General features: G+C 40.9%; 3 protein-coding genes across 8 annotated transcripts; 2 read left to right on the top strand and 1 right to left on the bottom strand.

Moving 5' to 3' along the window:
- Positions 1 to 396: 396 nt before the first annotated feature.
- On the top strand, positions 397 to 17,050 carry Stat92E (Signal transducer and transcription activator Stat92E). Of its 6 annotated transcripts, XM_017071562.4 has the most exons (11): positions 397 to 586; positions 10,642 to 11,072; positions 11,203 to 12,233; positions 12,300 to 12,779; positions 12,839 to 13,096; positions 13,165 to 13,365; positions 13,411 to 13,552; positions 14,055 to 14,221; positions 14,277 to 14,335; positions 15,356 to 15,618; positions 16,195 to 17,050. In XM_017071562.4, the coding sequence occupies exons 2-10, from the start codon at positions 10,948 to 10,950 to the stop codon at positions 15,359 to 15,361; spliced, it is 2,469 nt and encodes an 822-aa protein (XP_016927051.1). In that variant the 5' UTR covers positions 397 to 586; positions 10,642 to 10,947; the 3' UTR covers positions 15,362 to 15,618; positions 16,195 to 17,050. The 6 variants fall into 6 exon arrangements, with proteins under 6 accessions (XP_016927051.1, XP_016927055.1, XP_016927052.1 ...); XM_017071566.4 differs by lacking the exon at positions 14,277 to 14,335 and having other exon boundaries at positions 13,432 to 13,552; positions 14,055 to 14,225; XM_017071563.4 differs by lacking the exon at positions 14,277 to 14,335 and having other exon boundaries at positions 398 to 586; positions 14,055 to 14,225.
- MtnD (Metallothionein D) lies at positions 16,194 to 17,860 on the bottom strand. Its single transcript, XM_036822349.3, has 2 exons — positions 17,700 to 17,860; positions 16,194 to 17,633 (listed from the first exon to the last, which is right to left on the bottom strand). The coding sequence occupies exons 1-2, from the start codon at positions 17,722 to 17,724 to the stop codon at positions 17,524 to 17,526; spliced, it is 135 nt and encodes a 44-aa protein (XP_036678244.2). The 5' UTR covers positions 17,725 to 17,860; the 3' UTR covers positions 16,194 to 17,523.
- A 59-nt stretch (positions 17,861 to 17,919) lies between these two features.
- Positions 17,920 to 18,414, top strand: MtnE (Metallothionein E). The gene is made up of 2 exons (XM_017071572.4): positions 17,920 to 18,137; positions 18,215 to 18,414. The coding sequence occupies exons 1-2, from the start codon at positions 18,113 to 18,115 to the stop codon at positions 18,313 to 18,315; spliced, it is 126 nt and encodes a 41-aa protein (XP_016927061.4). The 5' UTR covers positions 17,920 to 18,112; the 3' UTR covers positions 18,316 to 18,414.
- The last annotated feature ends 1,521 nt before the right edge of the window (positions 18,415 to 19,935 follow it).

Raw genomic sequence — 19,935 nt, forward strand, 5'->3', positions numbered from 1 at the left:
TCCGAGGTCCGGATCGTATTCAATGGTGTTGCTTTGGACAATAACTTAACCGTACACGCCACTCGTTTACTCCTAGACTAATAATAATGATTTACCTTAAACATTTTGTATATTGTGTGTATTTCCACCTCGATGTCAATGCGCTGCGACTGTAATAATTGCCATGAATTTAAGGGTGTTCACCAGCGAAATCATCTTATGCATATACTATGTAATACTTGTATGTTAGTGTGTTTTTTATTATTAAAATTTACAAAATTGTTTAAATATTGGTATTTGTAGTTTCAAATCAGCGCGGCAATTATTGTGGGATGTGGCAACTCTGCCGATTAAGCGATAACTTTTCATGCGGGGGCGCTGTCTATCGAAATCTCTATTGGCTGGTCGCGTTCGCAAAAAAAGTACGCAGGAAAACGAAAACAACTTATTTTAATAGTGTTTAAAAAGTGCTGTTAAGGTCTATTTGCATTGCAGATAAAGGGTTAAACAGCCGCGTGCTGCAGGCGGTGTTTTTGTATGTTAAAAAAGGGTTTTTCCCCACCACCTGCCATCGCGAGAAGGCCATAACCAAAAAGCCAATCTATAGGTGAGTGCTGGGCCGAAAGTGGAAAAATTAATAATTTAAAGCCTATTGATTTGACGGGGCCCATCCTTAAAGCCCCCTTCCTACGAATATCAACCTCCTCTCGCGCAGATGGGGGTGGCATACCTATGTTCGCTTGTTGCTGCGCACAACAGGTGAAATCGCAGGACCTTCTGTTTACGTGCAGCATACACAAAATAAGTAACATTACTTGTGTTTTTCTGCCGCATGTTTAACCTTGACTTTTGGTGGACAAATCAATTAAGTGCAATTAATTACACCGCCAAATGTGCATTAGTGTGGGGCATATATTTATGTGTGTGTACGCAAACAAAATGCGCACTTTCATCTGAGGCAACACAAAAATAACAAAGAAAAAGATGTAAGCCCCCTTTTCTTTAAAATTGGTTTATTGCCATTAGCTAGGTGAATTGTTTATTTTATTATTATTAGCATTCGTTGCTGTTAAGTTAACAGAGCGGAATAGGTTCGAGTCTGTGCTATCCGATATTTCCACCTGTGTGGTTTTTTATATTTTGTCTCAATTCTATTGGGGAAATGAAAATATTCTTTTAAAATATATTATAAATAAACATTTGTATTCCTAATAAATCCCTTTGAATTATTGCAGAATGGAGTTGTAAAGATTTTTGATTTTTTTGACGACACAAGTTGAAGTACGAATATTGCTGTTCCTTTGCTAATTATCTTAATTAAACCTTTTAAATATTTAATAATTTATTTAACGAATGTTTGTTTTATCATGTTCCCTTGAAATTATTTGAAAGAGACGTCCCTGGTTAACTTAACAGAGGTAATCGATGTTTGCCGGTCAAACCGATACATCGATAGCACCCAGTACACAACGACTTGCATTCCAGCTCTAGGAACGCGACAGTCGTTTTTTAGCCACTCGAAGGAATTGTTGAAAAGCGGACCGATTTTCAAGTGCGCAACCAGTTGAATTCTTTTGCAACTGCACTTTGCTTTCGAGGATTCGCTTTCCAGACAGAACATATTTTTGCCAGGACTCAGTACTTCTTTAAATTCGGATTGCGTGCGTGGGTGTTCGTGTGTGTTCCGTCTCTATCGCACTCCGTGTGTCTGTGTGCGTGAGGCGAGCGCGATTTAAAAATAAAACGGCAAATACATAATAAAAAAAAAATATATCGAAGAGCAACAGCGGCAGGCAGCCCAACACAAACAAACCGATACCAGCTAGCCGTGTGTGTTTACACTGTGTTGTGCGTTGGTGTTTGTGTACCAAAGGTAAATAGAAAATAGGAAAAAAGAGCAACGAAAAAAATGGGGGGGATATTTATGCATGTGTGGGTGGGAGGACCCCACTGCATTTGTGCACTGCGCAAAAAGAGTGGGTGGTTTTCGGGGGTGGGTGGGCTAGCGGGTGGTCCTGTGAGGCCTTCGGGAAGGTTCTTTGCATTTTAGCCACGAAACCAATGCACCATCATCATGTGTTTCCACTTGAGGCTTTATTTATACACCAACATACCCATACCCATACACACATGTGTGTGTCTTCCACGCTCCTGTTTCCCATTCTTCTTCTTGCCCGTTCATTGTTGTTTCCTGGAAAGCCCATAAAAACAAAGGCAACAAGAATTTCGAGTGCAATAGCACAAATGGCAGCAACAACAACACTGATATCGAGTATATTAGCTGTTCCCCATCGCCCCATCCCGCTCGCACTCCTGCACAGGGAAAAAAAGATGATAAAATATTTATATAAATATTATCTTAAAATTTTTACCAATTCCATTAAACCTTAATGCAAATATTATTTTAAATCGTTCTTCATTTCCATACTCTTACCTTTTTTTTAACAAATACCATTGTTCGTATATCATCGGCTATACTTTATATTTTGTCATCAAAAATCACACAAAAATAAGCCAATCAAAGTGTAGAATGTCCTCCCTTGGTACAAATTTCAGGTTCAAGTACCAACGCTGCCCTATGCATTATTAATGTAATGTAATTTTAATGTTATTCCTATTAAATATTTGCTTAAAAAGTTTTCAAATACATCAAAACTTTTAGCTTTACTTTCAATTCAATTTACCAAATGTAACAACCTGTATCAATTTTTCTCTGTGTCTGGCGTACGGGTCCCTATCATTCTCATATTCACATGCTACTCTTGCTTTCATACGTCGCCGACTTCTGCGCGCTCAACACTTTTATCTTGCTCACTGTCGTCGGTCGTGCCCCGCCCCCTCCTCCTCCTCTCAACACCCTGACTTCTTGGCCTGGCTATAACCCGGCTGGCTCTTACCACTTCGGACAAATTACGATTGTCAGCGACGCCAGCGTTAACCCCTTGGCGTCTCACAGTTGATAAACCCGATGGCTGTGGGCCCAGTAGATTAATATTGGTCATAGTATGGCCTCTAATCGATGGCTAAGTGGACAGGGGATTTATGGGAGTTGTCAAAAAGGGTTTTCGTTTATGTTTCGGACAATATTAACGTAATTTTGCATCTTTTACTTATGCATAAACATTAGATAAGATATTTTAATTAGGTATACCATAAAATACAGATGTTTTATCTCTTAAAATTTTTTGATTTCTTTAACATAAAGTAACAACTCTATTTCTTATTAAAAATTCTATTTTGTAAATGGAAGTACCAATATTTTATTAGTATATTATATAAAAAAACTTTGAATTAAAAAGGACCAATTAGTACGAAACGTTTAACTCAAAGAACTTCCAAATCCTAGGGTGTATTAAGATCCGACTTTTAATATAATTTGCAAATTAACACGCGTCAGATGCGAACATACGCAGAAAAGTTTATCGCCACAAATTCAATCCACATGTGTTTAAAGTTATTTCTGGACTTTAGATATGGGCAGTGTTAATTATGACGCGTTTATGCGAATCTCTAGCGAAAATTCAGCTCTGCTTCTTATCGGCAACTCCCCTTGTTTACTTTATTACATTGACACCTCGTTATCAAAGTCGCTTATTGCGTTGCAATTAATCGTTGGTGCTGCAGTCGTAAGTGGAACAGTCCTTATAGATTGGGTGCCTACTGTACTTACATTTATTACGCCCGCTTATCGGTAGCTTTATGTTTTTCTAGTGTTAATCACAGGTCCCGGTTCCGGTGATGAAGAAACGAATCAAAAATGTAGACCTTCAAATCTATGGGTTCACAGTCATTCTTTTGTTTTATGATAATGTTCAACAATGTCAGCGACGCAAGCTGAATAAAAATTTTACCAAAAAAATATAAGAAACATTTTTATTTTAATATATATATTTTTGGAGAAACCAAGATCGTTAAAATAGATGCATAGATTGCATGACATTCTTAAACGTATTTTTCAATTCTTCAAAAAGTTATTAAATAATCAAATAAAAAATCTATAAATCGAAACGAGCAAAATGCGCAATCCAAATTTTAATGACAGGAGGTGGTTTATTATATTTATTGCAAAAGCTGAAATAATTTATATTCTCGAAAGACTTAAGTGTTTGATAACCTTACTGATCCCCGACATCCAGAACATTAATTTTAAGTACCCACACCCGCAATTCCTTGAAGCTCTATAATGTACACACATTTTTTGACAAATTTTGATATATATTTCGAAATTACTTTATTTCTTAACAAATAGACTTAATGTTTTTATTATGGGTCTTTTAAAACACAGTTGTTTATTAAAAGTAATTGATAAGAGTGAGGTCAAGAAAGTATGGCAAGCTTGAAAACAAACATTGAGATGTTTTTCCTGCAAAGTATGGTGATAAGAAGGCATGTGCTGGCAAACTGGAAACCGGTCTAGTATACCCCATTCGATCCGAACTCTTGGTATAGGAAACGAAAGCCGACAAACATCGTGCAAATGTCAGGCGAGCAACAACGATAAATGATTACTTAAATAACACTTGGCGGGGCAAGGGCGTCCGTTTGGGGGGATGGCTGGGGGTAGTGCAACGGCGGGGGTTCCTCTGTAGATATACGACGTACACCCACACATCCACAGGACAAAGAACACTGAGGCATGCTTATTAAACTTTTATGAGTGCAAAAACAAATACCACAAACGGCACTCTCCACACACAGAGGAGGAGTCTTGAGTGTGTGCGTTGTTTATAAAAAATTGAATAAGAAAAATATAAAATGTACGGCTGGCTGGCACAAATGTCGAAGCAGCAGAAAGCGCAAAAAGCGAAACGAACAGCCAAGAACAACAAAGACCGAACCCTCACTCTTGGGTATTCTCGAATAGAGGGTTTTCGGAGTGGTCAGGAGTTAGAAGCCACCAAGGGGCCGAGGAAATTGTGGTGGCTATATGGTTAGACATGCCATACAATCCAACTTCTTTGCCTCACCATCTGAAATTTTCTTTACCGAGTGCATGACGAATATTTAAATTGGGATACCGGCGAGTCTAGCAAGGAAAGCACAATTTAAACATTTTCACACAATAAAGCGTATATACTTTTATTTATTTTTTGATTCTATTTTTAATAATGATATTATTTCGGAAAAACATTCTTACAAGTAAAGGGTATTAAAGATAACATGCGTAGATAGAAATGCGACTTACATTTTTAGTATAATCGTTATAAAGATGGAGAAATCTATGAAATATGCATCGTAATGCTTTTAAATATTATACCATTTAACCTATAGATAGTTTTCCTGATACAGAGGTACCACTGTCTCGCCCAGTTGTCTCACGTTTTATGATACGTAGTTTCAAACCGACTTATCAGTGCCCGGCTGCTGCCATAAAACTTTCCACTTGCGGCACTTGGATTCCTTAGAGCTTTTCAATTCGCCTGAAAATGGGAATCTTTTCTATCTGGCCATATCTTGTTTATACGCCCACTTTGCAGATAACACGTTTTCCAGAATTTTCGCTGTGGCAATACGCCAAATGCTGTGTGCATACTACTTTCGGGGATTATACTCAATCTGTATCCGCAGACTGTTAGATTGTTTATCCCAAAGATTTCGCAGCGCAGATATCCAAAGATAAACAAAGTGGATCGCTGGTGGTGGAGTCAAGTTTGCCTGGTTTTTAGCGTCGATGAGTCATTCGCCAAATGCTTATCTAAAACGCGCCTATTTGGCCTTTTCTAGCTCAGCATTAATCACACACGGCTAAAAGTGCAATTGAGCTATTTTGTTATTCTCCCTATTTCTTTCGTATCTCTCACTGTATATATTTCTCTGTTTGTTTGTGAATCTCGTTTTGTTTGTCAAACTGGCAGCAAAAAGTCAACTTTTGTGTGGGCAGCTGGCCGGCAAAAGCTTGTTGAGATACAGATACCCGTGTTTATGTATACAGAATAGCCAATCCGTTGGTCAAGAATGCATTTATGTATGTGTGCCATAACAATTGGCACTCAATTGTAGTTGCAGATTACTATGAACTGCGGGTTTTTCCCCGGCGAACGCTGAATTGACTTACATTTTTCTTGGATCTGCTGCTTTACATACCCCACAAACGGATGCAAAAAACAAGCCCAACCAGTTCGCTTTTCACTGCCACAACAAAACCACTTTCCTTTGTATGGCACAGGTTTTTCATTGTGGAAAATGCAAGGCTCAAGGTCGCTGGAGGCACTGAAAGATTAGAAATTGACTGGCAAAATTGACATCCCCGACCCTTTACTGATTAATGAAAATTACTAATTTGCATTATCAATTCTGAGAATTCTCAATAAAATCTTTAAGTATTATGCAGTGGGTGTATGGTAGCTAATACTTTGTAAGATGCATAGTAACTGTCCCATTTCCGGGCCAAATCCAAAGATTTGCTTAGCTCTTGTTTGTGCGAATACTATACATAGTATATGCATTGGATATACGCGATTCTCCGAACGCTCGCCCAAAAGATAGACGTCAATGCAAATTCAAGTTTTGCAACTGAAAACATTTTCGCCGACGAGAGATCGAAATGAATTTATACATACATTTAAGAAATGGAAAAAAAGCTTCGTTACACATTTTGTTGTGGTTGAAATATACTTGTGTTTGCGTGTGTGACGACGCTCTTTTGAGGTCCGAGTTGTATACATTTACGTGTTTTTAACCCCCTGAAGCCGGCAAGCCTCGGGGTTTTCTCTTTATACCTCTCCAATTGGGCCCAGTAGCCCCCGTGTTCACTCGTGAACATTTACAGCGGCGTATAAATAACGCCGAGTAACGTGTGCGGCTGCAACTAAGTGAATACTTTTGCCCCTCCGAACTAACACACATTCTATATGGTCTATATGGCGCTATAAATCGCTAATGTCGGCTGTGCGGGTGAGAGGTTCAGTTGAGGTTTGCGGTGGGTAACTACCGGTTATCGCGTTTTTTGCGGTGGAGTGAATGCCGACTGATATACCATCAAAAGCAAAGCGAAAAAAAACAAGCATTATAATAAAAGATGATTTTCTTTAAAGATTCATTATATTTTGTAATTCGAATTTGCCATTTTCTCTTGTAAACCTATTCTTTTCACTAGTTCCGAGAAATAGAGTTACAAGCTTTGTACACGAACTTTTTCGCATTGTAATTGGGTTCGAATTAAAAAAAATATTTTTTTCGAACATACTCGTTGTATACTTTTACTCACTTTAAATGTGATAAGCAGTTTTTAAGCCTAACACTATTAAAACTATTGTTTGAAGGTTTTATCGCAGGAAGTCTTTGATAAGTTCGCTAAAAAAAATGTTTAAGAACTGTTCTAGTTATGGAGGTTGTAGTTAAAAGTCCATAAAAATGTGTAATTTATAATGTTTTGTTTATAATTTAAAAGTCCTATTATCTTCTTTTTCTTAGTTTTTCCTTATTTTTCTAATATTTTTCGTCATTCTATACATGTATTTTTTCCCAGTGTGTCTTCTGCTGACGTCACTTGTTGGAGATATTTCTCGCTTTTAGCACAGTCAATACCGAAACTTAAAATGCCGCAAAACTTTATCGCGTCTTGGTCCGTGCCTTGGTTTGTTTTGCCATTGTTTTTGTTTTCATCGGTCGTTGCTGCTCGTGCGGATGGCGGAACGAAAACTGGATTTATTTGAACCTCAGCATCGCAAAACCAAGATAAATTCGTCTCAGCAAAAGGATTTCTCTCGATATCAAAAAGTTCTGACTAACTCCCCCGAGGCAATGTGGGTACTTCTAGTAATGAGAAACTATTTTGGAATGCGATTATTTTAAAATGTGCCATAACGTTAGCAGAGCCTACATGGTGCCCCGAAAATTCAACATCCTTGTAGCTAAGGTCCCAAACGGCGACACTGGCCTCAAAACTGTTGCTATATGGAATGCTGATGGGAATTTCACGGCCCCACAGGAGGGGCGGTGGCCACCTAGTCATCCATCCATGCAGTTTTGGGCTTTAATTATGGGCCTGCGGTTAGTTATTTTTGTTGATAATATACACCAGCGTTCCCCAATTATGACTCTCGATGAGGCTATGTGCCTAAATTAACATAGTAATACCATTAACCGAATTTCATGATTATATGTTTATTGGTAGCAAACATTTTTAGCATACGCGGTCGGTCACTTGCTTTTGCAGTTCCTAATAAACGCGAAAACTCCAGTCTATTTTCCACGAAGCAGTTGAGGGCTATTTGAAATTCGCAAATTGACCTGATAAGCGTCCTTTTAGCTTGTTCGACAGGTTTTCCACCTAATCCATACGCAATCTTTCATGGCAATTGATTCATCGACACCTTTTGGTCATCGTCTTATCAGAGCATGGTAATAATATATGGAATAAGGCAAACTGATTATTCTAACTACTTCGGAGTAAGTTTCATATCACTCGTCTAATGGCTCGACATTCTTACTTTGCCATTCTCGATTTGGCCTTATCAAGTGAAAGGTGTGAGCTATAAAAGTAGGTAGTCAAATTAGCGTAGCCTTCAGTTAAGTTCCTTCGATCGATCGGTAAAGACCTGCATCAAATTTAAATATTACTTTTAATTGTTTGTTTTTCTGCGATTTATTATTGTTGGGCTGGAAAAGTGATCTGCCCAATGCGACAATATTATACAATACTGCTATCAATGGCGGATTGTTTGTAAACAGTCTGCTCGCAGCCACCTGACAGCCTCTGTTCATCTCAGATAACCGAAGTGGGATCAGGGAACTGGTTAATCGATCCGAGAAATCAAAACATCCGTGCTCCTGTTTCGCTGGAAGCTTTTCCATTGATAACCCTAACACCCCGAGTGGGTGACTCACCTCCGATGCAGCTGTGTGTTTTTAATAATATTTTCAGCTTTTCAAGCTGATAACAAGCAAAAAAGTACTTCTAAGGCCGCATGCCGGAGAGCTCCTAATAAGAACAAACGAAAAACTTTTGCCAACTTCACTGAGTTGCTTCTTCCAACTGACTTGGCACATTAGAGGCTACCACCAAACCAGAACCTTGAACTACTTTGCTCCGGACCGAAAAAGTGGCGAAGGGCAGAGAAACCGAAAAAGAAACAGCAGCAGCATAAACTTATGAATAGAAAGAAACCTGCCTGTGGCTATGGATTATACCAACCCATACTATCCACACACAATCATATTGGTTCCATCTACCTAAGCGACTGACTCCCTGACTCCCTCATACCTAGTGAGCCGCACATCCGAATTCGGTTCCTGGGGGCAGGTATATATATCTATAGCCGCGACCTGTTTTTTGATCATCCCAAAACTCTCCTTTGGCCTCCCATCCCTATCCCTTTGCGTGGACTGCATTTTCGGGCCTGTTTCGGTCATTAGATCCTTATCTAATTTCGTTGCCTGGACTGGTTTGCCTTGTTTACACTACCACCACTCTTGTTCAACTTCTTCGTTTTCTTGGGCCATTCATATTTGCTACGTGAGCGTTGCGCTGGCCTTTTTTCCGGGTAACTACAGAAATTAGCGTATCGACCACAAAAGCAAACATGCTTCGGTTCGGGTTCGGGTTTGGTTTTTAGTTTGGCCTGTGAGTCTGGACCTGCGTCTGGGTTACCGCTCATTTACGGTCACGTTTCGACGGCAAGAAACTGTCGCCGGTAATGCGGACCTGGCCAAGAACAAGCACCAGAACCAGAATAAGAACCACCGAGGCAGCCGATGGAAAGGGCTTGGCTTGGTTTGGCTTGGCCTGTTGCCACCGCCACCAGGCTGCCTTATCAGCACTATTTAGCATGGCCATAAAGAGTCATATTCCCCACGGATCGCAGCTCGCCCGGCGGTGCAATTAATTTTCACACCTGTTGTTCGGATCGTCTCGAATTCACCTCACGCGTTGTTTAGCTTCGTTTTTGTTTACTTTCTCACTTGCGTGCGAGCTGGTTTTTCTCGCTGTGTTTGCCATTTGCAATAATTTTTGTTATGGTAATTAAAAAGGCTAAAGCCGGCCTAGTCGGTCGCATTCATTTAGCTCTTTATCGCGCTCATAAAGTGAGGTTCTTCTGTGACCTCACGATACGACGGGGGGATCTGCTTCCTCCTCAGAAACTCCCCACTAATTATATTTCCATTAACCAAATTGAACGCATACCATTCTTTGGCAAGTTCATTGGAACTATTTTGGACCAAGTAAACAAACCATAAATATAAAACTATATTACCTATACAAATCTTTAATAACAACATGAATTGTAAAAATGAGCTAGTTTCGTTGGAAAAGCTTTAGTTTTTAATTGTGTAAAAAAGTTTCTAACGTAAACCACCACAATTATCAGTTTTTTATAATGTGTGATAGTTCTGGGGGCGTAACAAAGATGTCTTACTGATTACCATTTACTTTACCTTTCATTGTGACACAAACAACATTTTGTTTGTGTGCATTTGTGTATTTGACCAAGGGGAGACCCCAAACCTTGATAGATAAGTAAACAATTGGCTGCCTTTATGGGCTCGGGACTTGGAGTGAGAGTTGCAATGCAAATATTGTTAAAATCGCATTGGGATGTGTCCCTGTGGAGCCCTCGAAATCATAGCGTCATCACATCACATATTAATCAAATATTAGGAGACATTATCTTGCCAAAACCTCGCACTTACCCTCATGTACATATGCTTGTGTATTTATAGTTTCCTCCTAACCATACTAAATACAAACCAAATCACAAAACCACGATCTCGTTCGCATGTATGCCTATGAATTTTATGGACGCCTCAGACTCATTTGCCTGTGGAAGCCAGCCGGACATTGATCGGGCCAAGAGCTTGGTCAAAGAGTCCCAGAACAGAAACTGAAACTGAAATTGAAACTGAAATCGAAACCGAGCCAGAAACCAAATCCCAACCGTTGCACTGATCACCATACACATTCAGCTGTCACAGCTAAGCATCCAAAATCACAATACCATCATCATATCCATCGGGTAGAGCAAGATCATGAGCCTGTGGAAGCGCATCTCCAGCCATGGCGACTGCGAGCAGCGTATGGCGGCTTACTACGAAGAGAAGGGTCTGCTCGACCTGCGCCTCTGCTTGGCGCCCTGGATCGAAGACAGGATAATGTGAGTAGAGTGGGGAGTTGGGTAATAGGTTCATTAAAGCCAGCAGCAGCAGCAGTATTCGATTTACTCCGATCAAGGCTATTAACAAGACAAAATCTAATGAAAATTTGTATCTATCTTTTCCCCACAGGTCAGAACAGATCTCACCCAACACCCCCGACCAGTTGGAGCGCGTTGCCCTCAAGTTCAACGAAGATCTGCAGCAGAAGCTTCTCTCCACGCGCACCGCCAGCGACCAGGCCCTCAAGTTCCGGGTGGTGGAGCTGTGCGCCCTCATTCAACGCACCTCCGCCGTCGAGCTGTACACGTACCTGCGCACCGGCCTGCAAAAAGAGCTGCAACTGGTCACCGAGAAGAGCGTGGCTGCCACCGCAGGCCAATCAATGCCGCTCAATCCCTACAACATGAATAACACGCCAATGGTTACCGGCTACATGGACCCCAGTGACCTGCTGGCAGTGTCCAACAGCTGTAATCCGGCCGTGGTCCAAAACATAGGTCCCATTCAAAATGTGCAAAATACAGGCGGCATTGCCTCCCCAGCCCTTGGCATGGCCACGCCCAAGGTGGAGCTGTATGAGGTGCAGCACCAGATCATGCAGAGCCTCAATGAGTTCGGTGGCTGTGCCAACGCTTTGAAGGTGCTTGTCCAGAACTACGGTTACATGTTGAACTCCACATCCTCGCCGAACGCGGAGGCTGCCTTCAGAAGTCTGATTGATGAGAAGGCGGCCATCGTGATCACAATGCGCCGCAGCTTCATGTACTACGAGTCGCTGCACGAGCTGGTCATTCACGAGCTGAAGAACTGGCGCCACCAGCAAGCACAAGCCGGAAACGGAGCTCCATTCAATGAGGGCTCCCTGGACGACATCCAGCGTTGCTTTGAGATGCTCGAGACCTTTATTGCCCACATGCTGGCTGCCGTTAAGGAGACCATGCGCGTACGTCTCGTAACCGAAGAGCCGGAGCTAACACATCTGCTTGAACAGGTGCAAAATGCGCAAAAGAACTTGGTCTGCTCAGCCTTTATCGTGGACAAGCAGCCCCCACAGGTGATGAAGACTAACACACGGTTCGCGGCTTCCGTGCGCTGGCTTATAGGCTCCCAGCTGGGTATCCACAACAACCCGCCCACTGTTGAATGCATTATTATGTCAGGTAACATTAAAAGCAGCTTCTCCAGGCCAATATATGGAACTAAAGTTTGAACTCTTCCATTCACAGAAATCCAGTCGCAACGCTTCGTCACTCGCAACACACAGGTGGACAACAGCAGCCTGTCCGGCCAATCATCCGGCGAGATACAGAATGCCTCCAGCACCATGGAGTACCAGCAGAACAACCACGTGTTCTCCGCCAGCTTCCGAAACATGCAGCTGAAGAAGATAAAGCGGGCAGAGAAGAAGGGCACCGAAAGCGTTATGGATGAGAAGTTCGCCCTATTCTTTTACACCACCACCACAGTAAACGATTTCCAAATCCGGGTGTGGACCCTGTCTCTGCCCGTTGTGGTGATCGTTCATGGCAACCAGGAGCCCCAGTCCTGGGCCACAATTACTTGGGACAACGCGTTTGCGGAGATTGTACGCGATCCCTTCATGATTACCGACCGCGTTACCTGGGCCCAGCTGTCGGTTGCACTAAACATCAAATTTGGATCCTGCACTGGGCGCTCCCTGACTATTGATAACCTGGACTTCCTTTGTGAGTTGGATCTTTAGTTTTTGGTTGCAGAACAATTATAATTGTCATTGTGTTTATAGACGAGAAGCTCCAGCGTGAGGAGCGTACCGAGTACATTACGTGGAACCAGTTCTGCAAGGAGCCCTTGCCCGACAGGTCTTTCACCTTCTGGGAGTGGTTCTTCGCCATCATGAAACTCACCAAAGATCACATGTTGGGCATGTGGAAGGCTGGCTGCATCATGGGCTTCATCAACAAGGCCAAGGCCCACGCTGATCTGCTGCGTTCAGTTTATGGCATCGGCACCTTCCTGCTCCGCTTCTCCGACAGCGAGCTGGGTAAGTGTAGATCATTGGTTTAAATTTAAAGGTTAAATAAAATAGTAACATTTCCCTTGAACCTGCAGGAGGAGTCACCATCGCTTACGTAAACCCATTGGGAGAAGTCACCATGCTGGCCCCATGGACTGCCCGTGACTTCCAGGTGCTGAATCTGGCCGATCGCATTCGTGATTTGGATGTGCTGTGCTGGCTGCATCCTAGCGATCGCAACGCGAGCCCTATGAAAAGGGACGTGGCCTTCGGCGAATTCTACTCGAAGCGTCAAGGTATGGTTGGAATTTGAGATAACAGGGTCCAACACTCCTAATCAGAACCCGAACCCCTCGTTCTAGATCCCATCACCGGTTATGTGAAGAGCACATTGCACGTCCACGTTTGTAGCAATGGTGACAATGGATCCACTGTTGGAACACCGCATCATCACGGTGCCCAGGAAAACATGCAATTGGGAAAGTAAGTTTTGGATGCCGACGCCACAGCTCAGACACCAAATCGACAGCAAAAAGAAAATAAGTTATTTCTTAACTACTAAGTTTATCCTTGGCTTGCTTGAGTAGAGCGCTAATCCTTGGCCCGAGATGATCGATAAAGCCTCTATATCATCATGCCTGATCCGCCTTATTTGTTTCTGCTTACTTGCTTTATCTTACGTTGATTATGATTGTTTTTGACAAAAAGTTTAATCAGATTGCAATACTTTGAATTCGAAAAAAACGTTGTGGAGGGGCAAAAAAGGCGAACCCGAATGCGTTTGTTCCTGGCTAACCCAAAATTGAGGCTCTTTTGTTACCAAACTAATAAAATTAATTGGACACCTATGTCTGAGCTCCTGGATGAGCTCACAATGTCACTTTACTCTACTTATTTGTACTTACACAGAAACTTAACCATCCTACTCTCTGTTTATTTTCATTTTCAACCTTTTGCGGCTATTGATTTTTGGGTGACGGTTCAGTTTCTCACCACAAAGCGCCAGCACTTACTTTAGCCCAGCCCCACCTGAGGAATCAGATTCCGATGCTAGCGAAACGGCCGAGGCCCTAGAGAAATATGTGACAACCGCTCCACCCAACGACCCCCTGCTGGGTGTAATCAGTAATACCCTAATGAAGAGCGTTCACTGTCCGTACGTTTTTTAAATGTTGATCATATGCTGTGACATCGCTTTGTTATTCAGTCTATCCACAACTGATGGCTGGGTATTGGTCGCTAGTTGATTGTGGCACTTACCGAAAGGTATAACATTTTAGTTAAGATTCGCATTCAAATCACTCAACCCAAATCACTGCAACCCGTTTGCTTGATGATAATTCCCGAGCTGTTCGTCCGCATTCACTCACGCCACCAAATGCGCTCTCATCTGTCCTGACCACCATCTCCTTAACTCCCCCAACTGAACAGCCGATGGTCACTTCATGCTCATTCCATTGCATCGCCTCATCAGCAGCACATGCCAATGGTCACCCCTGTTTCATGAATTTCAGATGGGATCTCCAAGGAGATGACTAATTCTATTGATAGTTCGCAATCTAGTTTTAAGAAACTTAACCAACTGTTTACGTTAAGTGAGTTCATTTTATTGTTCTCTTTGTGTTCAAAGTATTGCCATCTTTTTAAACTTTTCAGCTTCAACGCGATGAATACTGTAAGAAACCAAAGTCAAGAAACTTTTCAAAATTTAAAATGATATCCTCTAACCGCTTTTCTTTGCCCTCTTCTATATATTTCGCTTTAAACGCAGCTTGCAGAATAGCACCATCATGCACCTGTAAATCTGGTCTAAACCGATCTGAGTTAAACGAGCAACCGATTTAGGAAGTTTCAGATTAACAAAAAAAAAAACGAAGCTAATCTATTTGGCAAATCTTTGAATCTTATTGACATACTAGATTTAAAATATTCCTGCATGCCCTTTTTGAGGGTTAATGTTTGATTATTTGCATGTTCGTTGCCGTTGTAATTTCGAATTACGATTTTAAATTCAATTGAATGTGATTGTTATTATATTTAATGTTAAGGGAACCGGTCTCTCTTAATTGTTAGGGACTGGCTAAATTTTCGAAATACTCAAATTTTCACTTGGCGCCGCACTTCTGTCATTCCATTCTTAAATGCCCTACATCTAAAGCATTATACCCACCTTTTCCCCGAGCCCGCCCGCATGACTTCGATTTATTTAATCCGGGTTTATTATTATTTATTAATGATTTTCTTTTCTAATTTTTTGTACACCAATTCGTTTGACCCCTCTTTTAGTGGTGACTTTGGAATGGCGGACTTCGATTCGATGACGAACTTTGAGAACTTTTGAAACTAACTATAGCAACTAGAGAAGCCTATGTATAAACGATATCAGATAGCCACCGCTATCTTGGAAGTCCGACGATGATGTGCACGCCACCACAACGATTGCAAAGATGTGGCGCCTGATTCATTGTGCTATTCGAAAGTTTTATTTAATGTTATCTAGATGTAATTATTAGATTTGCGAATGCATCGTAGTGGAAGGTTTTGTTTTGGTACGTATTTCATCTCTTGATATTGTTGTTACACCTAAACACACTAATCTCTTTTTGCACTTCGAAAGAAACGAAAGAAATGAGTTGTAGTTAAATGTTATATGTAGAGAAAATATCATATTGTAACGAAGAGGTTTACTATGCTACGTATTAAATGTTCATAATTGTTCAGTTAATTGTTAAACGTATTTTAAACGTTAATTGTTGTTTTACGCTATTTACGTACGTTATACAAAAAGAATTTTGAGAAAGGATAGGAACTCCGGCACGGAAGTAAGCTGGTTTCAATGGTCAAGGATCCGATAGCTGTTAAGGACTAGCTAGAAGAGTTGTACTCAGCACAGGGAATGAAACGAAATTACGAATTTACATGCAGATTATCTATATATTTATATACACATATATATGGACACAAGCGCTTTCTCGTCGCAGGTGGTGAAACTATTTTTGAAAACCAAGTTAGCTGCAGATTTTAAATGTTACTCGTGTACCTATTACCTTCTACTAAGAACTAACTATTTTCGTAGGATTTTATTTGATCAATTTTAAAGTGAACTTTTACCTTTATCCTTGCAGCTTTTTGTGAAACGCCAAACCACAGAAACAACATCAAAACAACAATAAGATCTACCAGAGCAATGCATGCAAATTGCGACACCTCAACACAAACACCTACAGCACACACAGCCAGAATACAGAATACTGTCTTTATCGTGATTATGATTGTGTCTGACCCATGCAGAATTTAGAATTTCTGTGTTGTATAAACCTTTGGAATGTGTCCGCATGTTATTCGTTTTATATTTTTATATATACCTATATATATTTGATTTCTTTTTTTGTACTACGACGTGTTCGTCTGTGACAAAGCATTACGTTTAATTGATAATGATGATATGTGAATCGGTTTAGTTAGTGAGTAACTATTTGTTGAATCTAAATTTTTGATTTTGATTTTAATTTTAATCGCCTAATTTTAACAATTTGAAATACAAAATACTTCGCGTGCTAAGCCTATGCTAAACGAAAGATGAAAACCAATCAACGAGAGCAGCAACGCAGGAGATGATTGCGTTTATTTTAGTTATAATCTAAGTAACATTGTGAATTGCTTTATAACCCATCCTTTATTGGCTTCCAATGCTGAAAATGCGCTAAAATTTAACGAATCCATGTATATTTTTTTTAAAACTTGTTTGTTTGAGTCATCAGGGCAGAGTTTGCAATGCATTTCAAATGCGCCAAATGCTATTGCCTTTTTAGTCAGTTATCAGAGACACACGTTTGTATGAGAGATCGTAAACATAATCATTTATGTAAGCAGCAACAATAACACAACACTACACTTAGCTTTGTACGTGAACCTTAAGAATTTTATAAGACTTAAGTACAACACCCCCAAATAAATAAACAATTCAGTAAACAATTGAAACACTTGAATGCGAATGGAAGCGGATTTCCTCTTGTGTACTCACAAATTGCGAAACAAAATGTAATATTGTGTACGTAAAGTTTTTAATGTTTAATTGTGAAAACTCTAGCACACACACACATTCCCCGAGAAATACACACAAACATCCGCACAACACAGATACACATGAGAAAAGCTCGCCAAAAACAATGTTGATATTTGGATACTATTTGAACGTCCTGTACTCACTGTGTACTTGAATTAATTGTGTACATTGTGTAAGTGTTTTAAATGTAATTTCAAACGCTAATTGGGTGTGCAATTTCTAAAACTAAAGTGGGAAATAACTAAAGAACTATTCTTGTCAAAATGGCCAATAAAGATTTGATTTTAAACATTAAATTGCAATGATTGTTGATTTATTTTGATTTCAAAAGAGGTTGTATATCACAAAAGGCCAGAGGAGTTTGAAGGGGATTTGTATATGTATTTAGTTATTTACTAGAGGAGCAGCATTTATCCTTGGGTCCGTTCTTGCAGGAGCACTGGCACTGCTGACTGCAGGCGCAGTTGTCGCCGCATTTGGAGGACGAGCACTGGCAGTCTGGGGATTAAACAGGATATTAATAAGGATATTATTTTATAGAAACCTAAATATTTGTATACTCACTTGTTCCACAAGCCTTGCAACCCATATTGTATTTTAATATATTTTCTTTGAAGAGATATAAACTTGATTGACTTTGCTGTTAGCAGAAACTGTTTTATGATGACCAGCTGTGAGGTCCAGCCTTCTTATAGTTACCCCAGTGCTTTGCACACCACCAAATGATTAATATTCTTATCAGTTCGTGCGCAAAGTTGCCTTATCAGTTGGGTATGAAAAATCATAATGTTTTTGCGCACGACGAACGAGCGCGACTGCACACGGCTTTCTTATCTTATCAACCAGCACGGCCCATAGTTTCAATGGGTCTGGATGGGGTATAAAGAGCGGAGTTTTTCCAACAGACGGCATCACAAAGTCTCAAAACTTCAAAGTTTCGGTAATTACTACAGCCAACCAACCACAAAACCAACAAGATGCCTTGCAAGGGATGCGGAAACAGTAAGTACCAGTCCTCCAAATTGAAGGAAATCGATCTATTAAAAGGCAATACTAATGAAAAATCCTCCTACCTTTAGACTGCCAGTGCTCAGCCGGAAAGTGCGGAGGAAACTGCCCCGGAAACAGCCAATGCCATTGCGCCGCCAAGACGGGAGCCAAGTGCTGCCAGGCCAAGTGAATACTGCCCAAAAATTAGACTTACTATAAATAGTTCTTAATAGTTGTTACAAATCTCCGACTGAAGCTGAATAAAAGCCATTATAATGTTGTAGTTAAATTAATTTTGAATTACTAAAATCCATTTGAAAGGAATATCATAATGATGAGGTGAATGAATATTAACACACAGTTTTGGATGGTTTGAACTAATATTCAAATATTTACCATTTAAAAATAAAAATGTAATAGATATATTAATGTTATCAGTTCTTTGAAGATATTGTACACCGAAAATAGCCTGATTATGGTAAACACTCAAATAAAACTGAATTAAAGAATTTCAGTTTGGTTTAAGTTGTATCCAAAACGTATCCACAAAACGTTTTCTGCAACTTGTGAGTTCAAGCCTTTAAATACCCCTAAAAGTTCGTCTGATTTTCAGCCAAAGCGGCTATTTAATCTCCATGAGTAAATGTGAAAAATGAGTGAAATAATTTCTGAGCATTTGTGGCGGAAGTTTTCATTCCCGGCCCGCACTTTGGGCATAAGTTTATAATCTTCGGGGTTTATTTAATTTGCAGTCGAGCAAAGCAGCTCGCAACCGCCTTCTATGGCCCATTTAGCCAAGTGTGGTTGGCTGTGCAGGTGGTGCGTTGGGTGAGGGCCATCAGCCGACGGAGAAGGGCACTCGAGTCGCCGCAGTCTTTAAATGTGCAACTTGGAGGGGCCACTACTTGCAACCACTGCAAGTAGTGCCGAGCAGCGAATGCATGTCTGAGTGCCACAGTCCTTGGTCCTTCAGGATGCGTGCCGTGATGGCATGATGGCAGCTTGGCAGGCAAGTGGGCAAGGTAAGCATCTAGCAGATTGACAGGCGAGAAGGACACGCTGTCTGCCTGTCAGTTGGCATCCGAAAGATGCATTAAGCTCGCTAATTGCAGTTGACAATCTTATTTCACAGCCAGCCAATCGAGGAATTGGCGCATCCGGGCATCCGTAAGGATATTGCTTCTATTTTCGGCAGCTTAGTTTGGGCTCACCCAAAATTTCAATTTCAATTTTCAGCACTTTTAATGACGTTAAGCGGCGGAAATGGAATCGCGCCAGGTAACTGCCTTTTGCCCTTTCCGCCAAGTCATCAAAGTTAATTCGTTTCGGGTGGCAAGTTCGAGCTATGATGTTTTTACAGCCATTTCCGGTTTTTTTGGTAACCGTGCAGAAATGCCAGTCAGCCTTGTTTTGCACTATTTGCTTTGTTTTGCCTGCGGGGCCGGAAATTCGTGTCACACCATTTGCCAGATTGTAAGCCTGATAAAGTGACACGTTGGCATTGAAAGTTGCAGGCTGCAAGTGGGTCACGCGATGCGTTTAAATCTAGGCTTAAGGGGCGTATGCGCGATTCAAGAGCGTACTGAGCGTATACGCGACTGGCCATCTTAAAGCTCAAACGCCAACAGTTAATTACGACATTAAGTTTTCATGTCGCAGCCAAGTGAAACGGACCAAAGAGGAAACAACTGCAATGCGGGCACTTCGTGAGGACTTTGTCGCCAGTTGAAAGGCGGAAAAGGACGAGGCGCCAGGACATCACTTATGCATAAGAACATTTTAACTTTTCGTTGGCCACTTTCGACCCTCG

The sequence above is a fragment of the Drosophila suzukii genome, chromosome 3, assembly GCF_043229965.1.
Source record: "Drosophila suzukii chromosome 3, CBGP_Dsuzu_IsoJpt1.0, whole genome shotgun sequence".
Taxonomy (NCBI): Eukaryota; Metazoa; Arthropoda; class Insecta; order Diptera; family Drosophilidae; genus Drosophila; species Drosophila suzukii.